Below are 7,594 nucleotides of genomic sequence, written 5' to 3' on the forward strand. Positions count from 1 at the left end.
AACGCCTTTTCCATCCCTTCTCGTGGTCCGCCCTGCCTCCGCCTGTGTCTCTGCCAGTCAGCAGGCCTGGGCCGACAGAGAGCCATCCCTAACAAAGGTCCTAGGAAGCCTGTCTACCTTAATTTGTTTTATTTTATTTTATTCCACACTTGGGGTGATGATGATAGTTTTTGCAAAAGGTACCTCATTTGCAAGAGGAGGCCCTGGGAACATTTTGTCCCTGGCACTCCCTTCCCACCCTGCCCCCATTCCAGTGTGAAGTGAAGGTGTGTGCTGTCCTTTGGAGGGCAGGTCCCAGCCTGGGCTCTGCTCCCAGCAGCTGTGTGCCCCATAAGGACCTCTCTGGGTCCGTGAAGTTCCTTCCTTGTCCTCTTCCTCCTGGACGTCAATGAATGGGTGGTGGATAGATTTCCAGAAGATGCATCAAAGGCTCAGCAGGGCTGCAAGGGACTTTTTCTATCTTCCTCCTCCTCCTCCTCTCCCCTTTCACAGAAGGGACAAACTAAGGCCCAGAAGCAGCAAGTCTTTCACCCTAGATCCCCCAGTCACGAAGACTCAAGGACTGGAATTCTGGCATTTTAGCCCACAGTCTGACACCCCCACAGGGTTCAAATCGGAGCTCCCACGGTGAACCCAAGCTTCACCTCCCTGGGTTCACACTAGGGCTGAAAACACAAATGGTCAGGGGCCAATAGCCACTGGGGGTCTGACAGCCAGGGGCAGTAGGGACTGGGACAAACTGGAGAACAGGCACCCCGTTAAGGGTGCCCGGCACCCTCCTCCAGCCTCTCTGCACCGCAAAGCTGCCCACCTTTGCTGGATCGTGCAAAGTCTGAAGGGAAGGAGTTTGTAAAATCTCCCTCACTGCTGCAGGGAACTAAAGAAGGACCCACCACCAGAGATCTGATTTGCCCCAAAGGGAGCTAGAGGGGTAGGGGTACCAATGTGAGACCTCTGGTTAGAGATGACATGGGAGAGCTGCCAAGATCACCCAGAAATCAGTTGACTGGCCAGAATGATCTCTAGCTTGGCCCTACAGAGGGCACCCCAGGAAGAGGAGGGTCCCTGTGAGAACTCAGGTCTGCTGATGGGGTCCCCAAAGGGGCAGAGCAGATAGGGGATCCCAGGGAGGCCCCAGATGTGATTGGACAAGACAGAGTTCACTGAGGTCTCCCATAGACCTGACAAGGTTGTTTTTAGACATGCCTAAAGGATCCCAGAGGTACCCCGGATGTGATTGGAGAATTCCAGACATACACACAAAAAGTGATAGCACAGTGGTTCCAGAGAATTGGGGGATCTCAAGATGACAAACATATTTTGGGGAATAGGACAAGAGAGTCACAGATGGGCATAGAGATTTGAGACATGATAGAGGGTTTCCAGAAGGCCCCAGACATAAGTAGGAGATCTCAGATCTGACAGGAGAGTGTCAGACAGGAGAAGGGGATCCCAGAGACCCTGGCTGACCGGGGCTTAGGGTTACAAGTAGCAACCCCCTCCCTGTGTGATGAGCTGTGAGCTCACCCTCCCCAGATGAGACTGAGGAATCCCAGACACACAAGGGAGCTCAGAGAGCTTGGTTGGACGATCTCTACACCACAAGGCGATCTGGAAGCAGGGTCCTGCCCACCCCCTCCGCACAGAGTATAGTCCTCCATGGATTCTGTGACCCAAGACACGAGGATCCTGGCGATCCTGAACATGACAAGGAAATCCCAGAGGGGCCCTGGGCAGAGCTTAGGGATTATGGCAGCCCCCCACCCCCAACAGCGTGGGAAATCCACGGGTCCTATGACCTAGAGTGTGGGGACACCAACGTGACGCAGACGTGGAGCCCGGGAGAGCCCCCCACTGGGCTCAGGCCCGGCGGGCGGCGGGCAGCAGCGCGCTGTCGAACTGGTAGGTGAGCTTGCGCTTGACCTTGCGGATCTCTCCGGTCTTGGCGTAGTTGCGCAGGGCGCGCGCCAGCTTCTGGTAGGTCATGCGCTTGCGGTTGCCCTTCTGCTGGCCCCAGCGGCGCGCCAGGAGTTCCTTGTGCTTGGAGGAGAACTGGAAGACCCCGGCGCCCGGCTCCACCCACCACACGCAGTCGCGCATGTCTCCGCGCGTCAGCAGCCCCAGCAGGAACTGGTACAGGCGGAGCTTCTTGCGGGCCCCTGCGGTGGTCGGGGCACGTTAGGGGAGCTAGCCTTGGGGCGCCACGCCTCCCCGCCCCCTCCGCTTCACTCCTCCTCCCGGGCCCCCAGCAAGCCTCAGTCTCCCAGCCGAGAGCATTGGGACGAGGGAGGAGGCATCTGCCTGGGTCCTCCTTGGGCCACCACCCTCCCCATCGGAGTCAAGCCTCTCTCCTCCCCTAAGCTGTTACCCCACAGCTCCCATCCCCCTGCCTTGCTTTATCTTGGGGACCTGCATCTCTCCTCTGCTCTGCTGGTGGCCCGCACGTAGTAATACGTGTCTGCCGTGCGTGTGGAGGACAGGATCCGTAGAATGGACTGCCAAGGCCCCTCAGAGGCCTATAACGGGGCGCTGAGTAGTGGTGAAGAGATCTGGAGTGGGTTTGAATGCGCCTAGCCATTTCTCAGCCCCAGAGGGACTGGGATCCTGGAAGGATTTGCAGGGGTGGCTGGGGTCTCTTTTTTGCTCCTACCAACAGCAAAGACCCCCACGAAGCCAGAGAGGGGCTGTTCATAGCAGGCCATTGGGTACCAGAACCCCAGGTCTGCCATTTCCCAGCAGTGACCTTGAGCTGGCGTTTCCTCAGCTGTAAATGAGGCGTGTGTGTGTGTGTGTGTGTGTGTGTGTTTACAAACCTCTGTGAAGCACTTAGTTCTAGGCTTTTACAGTTATGAGCTTATTTTATCTTCATCAGAAGCCCAGGAGATGTGGCTGTTGCTACTGCTGCCCATTTTACAGATGAGAAACCGAAAGCCAGGTAGGGAAAGTAATTCACGATCCTACCGGCCCAGGAACAGGGCAAACCACAGGTCAGTCACATGGGTGGAAACAGGGGTTCAGGGGAACTTGTGTTGATATGATTGTGTCCATTGCTATCGTGTCTGTAAAGGGTGGAGACATACTGACTGCTCTGTGCCAAGCACTGCTCTCCTTCACCTGTATTATCGCACTTAATCCCCACACACCAGTAATAGACACTTACGTCATCCCCGTGGTAGATAAGAAATTCAGGCCAAGACAGGTATAGTCATTTGCCCCAGGTCACACAGGGAAATACCCTCATCACTGGAGTATACAGTAGGTGCTTGAGAAGCTGGGGGTTCCTTTAGCCCCTCCCCCATCTCCTCTTGGAGCCCCACCACACCCCACTAGCTCCTACGTACCTGCCTCAGATGCCCTCCCCTCAGGGCCAGCCATGAGGGCCTCATCCGACTCGCTGTCTGAAACTTCCAGGGCTGGGCTGTCCAGCAGGAGGTCTTCCTCCTCCGACAGCAGAGGGCTGGGGTACGGGGCATACGCCGGGGGGCCCATGGTCTGCAAAAGGTCAGGATCACCTGCAGTCCGGGGACCCCCTTTCCTCCCTCCCTCTGGTCTTCCCTCAGCTTCCTCCTCCTGGGTCCTCACTGTGGACTTCCCCACTGTGCCCCCCCACCCTTAACAGCCTGTGCTCTGGCCTCAGTTCCCGTCTCCATGGCATGGCCAAGGGATACCCGGGCCCCCTCCCTGAAAGTCTGCCCAACCCAGAACATGGCTTCCCGTGCAGCTCCTTGCCTGACATCCATGCTTCTGTTGGCTGGCCTGTGCAATGGAGCAGAAATGGTACTTAACCCAGAGGCTTTCACACGCTGCCTGGCATCTAGGAAATCCCGAGCCGATGATGGGAAAGTTAATCGCGTCCCTGCCCCTCACCTGGCTGGTGAAGTCCTCCGTGGGGTATGCTGGGAAGCTGGACCCCGGGGCCTCTACACTGGGGGCTGGGTCCAGGCTCCCCACGGGGCTGTAGGTCGAGGGTCCGTAGCAGAGCTGGATACCTTGAGGATGGCTGAAGTTGGCCACAGCCGGGTTGAAGGCTTCATAGGAGGTGGCTGGGACAACTGGACTGAGGTCCCAGCCCCACAGGGAGTCTGGGAGAGGGCGGAGGGCGTTGAATCAGAAGCCAGGTCTGGCCTCAGCCCCACCCACTCGAAGCCCCCAGCACAGAGAGGCCATTGTAGGCCTTGCAAATGTTTTTCCCCAGAATTTGCATGGGCAAGAGGGTGGGTGGGAGAGGAAAAGGGGGGAGGTCTGGAGACCTGGGCTAATCTTATCCTGCTGAACTAGGTGACATCCTCCCCTGAGACTCAGCTCCCCCATCTGTGAAATGGGCCCAAGGTCCAGGTCAGGAGGATGGCTAGGGCAGGGCCACTCACCAGAAGCCCCCTCTGAGTCGGGGTAGCTGGGGTGTTTGCAGCTGTCCAGATCATAGAAGACACCATCTGGATACTGATGGGTGGGGGGAAGAGGGGTCATCCCAGGCTTTGGGGAGCCCCCACACCCATTCTGGGCCAGCAGAAGGGTTCTGACAAGGACAAGGGAGAAGAGGGGAAGGCTGGGAGATGGACAGAAAGAGCCATAGAGACCAGGCACCAGAGACGGGCAAAGAAAGAGACATACAGAGATACAGAAAGCAGGGACACACATACACACCACAGCAGGAACACACACACAGAATGAAAGACACAGCAGGAGAGGTGCAGAAACCCTGAGACCCAGGGTCTCACGGACATCGCAGCCAGCACCTGCTAAGATCGTGAGCTCCTAGGAAGGTGTGGGTAAGGCAGGGAAGAATTTGCCCAGGCGCGCCTGTCCCAGGGGTAGAAGTGTTTCTACAGAGGCAAAGAAAATCTCAAAGCTTCTTTTATCCACCTATCTATCATTTTGATCTACCCCTCAAGAATCATGTATTGGTTTAGCCATTATAGTCAAGACCAAGTCTAGACATCCAGATGTCCCCAGAGCCTCACCCCCAGGTGTTACCCCATGGCACTGAAAACATAGGTCCACAAAATAGCCTTGTTCGAGAACAATCAGAGCAGCTTTTCCAAGAGCCCCAAGAGAGAAATAGCCCATGGACAGGAGAGTGGATAAACAGGTGGTCGTGGCGTGTGTGTGTTGCGGGGCAGGGGGACAGCAGAGCACTATACAACAGAGAAAAGCAATCAAGGCTGGAGCACCTGGCTGGCTGGCAGTAGAGCATGCAACTCTTGATCTTGGGTCGTAAGTTCGAGCCCCACATTGGGGACAGAGTGTACTTAAATACCACAGCAAAACAATGCCCAATTCAGAATGCTGATGAAGGAAGCCAGAGCCAAAGGGGACATCCTGCCCGATACACTTCATATCAAGGTCAAAACCAGGCAACACAGATCCATGTTGGAAAAGATCCCAGCGGGGAGGGGTGTTGGTTGTTTGGGAATCTTCCAGAGAGATGGAAACATTCTATGTCTTGGTCTGGTTAGCTGTTACACAGGTATGTGTATAACGTGAAATGTCACTGGGCTGCACACCAGATCTGCCACTTTGCCAACTTGTAGGTTATACCTCCATTTTTCTTTTTTTTAAAGCAAAAAACTTGTCAAGTTGAAGCAAGGTGGGACATGCTGGCAATGGGGCGTGGGGAGTGAGCGAGGTTTTCGTTCTTGGACGGGGTTGTGGGTTATAGATGGTGAGAGCATAGTATTCTGTGTGTCTGAACTATTAGACTATGCTTTTGAGAAAACAATTAGGCAAGGAAGAGAAGGAAAGAAGGTTTGCTGAATGTGGGGTGGGTGGAGGGAGAGACACAAAGCCAAAGACACAAGGACCTCCATCCTTCCCCACGACATGAAGTGGACCCAAAGTCTGAGAGCTGGCAAGAGCTGGCAGAGAAAGGTCCAAGAAGGAGATGGGGCAGGTGAGGAGGAGGGTGCTGGTGGGAGATATGGAGGGGGTCAGAAAGACAAAGTGACAGGAAGGAATGGAAGGGGAAACTGAAGCAGGGGGGTCAAGGTGGGCCATGTGGGTCCCCTCTACCCTCCCTGGTCCCCAGGGCCCCGACTCACCAGACAGCTGAAGTGTGGCCCGTCGAGCCTGGAGGGGGAGAGACACAGGGGCATGTCAGGAGTGCCTTCAGCCTGGAGTCTCAGGGTGGTTGGGAGCCAGTGGGGGAGCCGGAGGGGGGAGGCGGCTGCAGCTGTGACCACCGCAGCTCTTCTGCTGTGTGTCCTTGTGTGAGACCAGCCCCACCACACTCGAGCGGGACAGGAAGTGGGGGGTGGGGGGACAGGCAAATGTTCCCCCCTCCCCTGGGATTTGCATAGGCAGAGGCTGGTTGGGGGGGCAGGGAAAGTGAGGGAGAGAAAGTCCCTGGAGAGGTGGTGTGGGCACCAGTGGGCTGATGGGGGCAGGGAGGGGCCTCCGTCATCAAGTCCATTAAATGGGTCCACTCTGGACCAGAGGAGATGGAGAGCCACTGGGCAAGAATGGGAGGAAAGTGTGGAAAGACACATTCGCTGATGCAGGAAGCAGCTGAGTCCCAGAGATCGGCAGAAGGGGCTGGGGGAGAGACAGGGAGATAGCAAGAGAGAACAGACAGACAGAGGAAGAACTGGAAAGAGACTGGGGCAAAGACAGAGGCAGAGAGGGAGCAAGAGGCAGAGGATAGAACCCCAGAAACAAAACAATGTGATGAGCAGCAGAGTGGGCAACAAGTGAGGAAGCCAGAGGTTCAGCGAGGCCCCATGGGGGGCTGGGGGACAGACAGGCCTGGGGGGCTGCCTGGGAGAGGCAATTAGCCGGAGGGGAGGCAGGCATCCCAAGGAGAGATTTTCGATGTTTGAGAGAGACAGGGGTAGGATGGAGGAAGGACACCAAGAAAGAAAAGGAAGAGATCTAGAATGGACAAAAGGCAGGGGAACCCCCTCCCTCCCACCCCCCCCTGCCCCCTATCCCTGAGGGAGACCTGGCAGAGGGTCCTAAGGGCAGGAGGACCCCCTCCTTTAGGGAACCCCCACTTACTGTGCAGCCTCCAGAGCGAGCATGGTGGTGCTGGGCTGGGTCTGCTGTCTGCTTCAGCCACCACCCCTATTTATGCCTTGGCCCAGCCCCCTGGGGGGGGCAGGGGTGCTGGCTGGCCTGCACAGAGCACAGCCCTCCTCAAAAATCCCCTCAGGGAGGGTCAGGGGAGGGGGCTGGATTGCACAACACCTTGGTCACATGGTGGAGAGGGCAGGCCTAGGGCCCGTCTGGATTTGGGGATCCCCACAGTTGGGGTAGGAATGGGGGGCTGACCTTGAGTGGTGGAGATGGGAGAGGAACTGGATTCCAGGGGACCTTAAGGAAATAGGGAAGCCAAGGGGTCCTGTGGTCAGTGAAGTGTGGGTCCAGGCCCAGGAGCCAGAACGGGGGAGTAGGTTGCTGGGGGTGGGGGGCACATGACATGGAGGAGCAGACTCGAACACGGATGGCATCTGAAGGCCAGGTGGGGATGCCGGGAATCCCAGGAGTGGACATGGATTGGGAGGGGCTGCGGGGGCTACTCTGAGGAAAACCCAGGCCCAGTGCCTGTGAGGACCCGGAGGTGGAAACATCGTGGGTGTAGGACATGGAAAGGGGGGGG

General features: G+C 56.8%; 1 protein-coding gene across 4 annotated transcripts; it reads right to left on the reverse strand.

Moving 5' to 3' along the window:
* Positions 1–114: 114 nt before the first annotated feature.
* On the reverse strand, positions 115–7,122 carry SPIB (Spi-B transcription factor). 4 transcript variants are annotated; one of them, XM_059151118.1, is made up of 7 exons: positions 6,994–7,122; positions 6,039–6,066; positions 4,368–4,440; positions 3,868–4,082; positions 3,730–3,756; positions 3,342–3,492; positions 115–2,159 (listed from the first exon to the last, which is right to left on the reverse strand). In XM_059151118.1, exons 1-7 carry the CDS (start codon positions 7,014–7,016, stop codon positions 1,861–1,863), a joined length of 816 nt encoding a protein of 271 aa, XP_059007101.1. In that variant the 5' UTR covers positions 7,017–7,122; the 3' UTR covers positions 115–1,860. The 4 variants fall into 4 exon arrangements, with proteins under 4 accessions (XP_059007101.1, XP_059007102.1, XP_059007103.1 ...); XM_059151119.1 differs by having other exon boundaries at positions 4,368–4,516; positions 6,994–7,015; XM_059151120.1 differs by lacking the exon at positions 3,730–3,756.
* Between the last annotated feature and the right edge of the window lie 472 nt (positions 7,123–7,594).

This window comes from Mustela lutreola, chromosome 16 (genome assembly GCF_030435805.1).
Source record: "Mustela lutreola isolate mMusLut2 chromosome 16, mMusLut2.pri, whole genome shotgun sequence".
NCBI classification, from domain to species: domain Eukaryota; kingdom Metazoa; phylum Chordata; class Mammalia; order Carnivora; family Mustelidae; genus Mustela; species Mustela lutreola.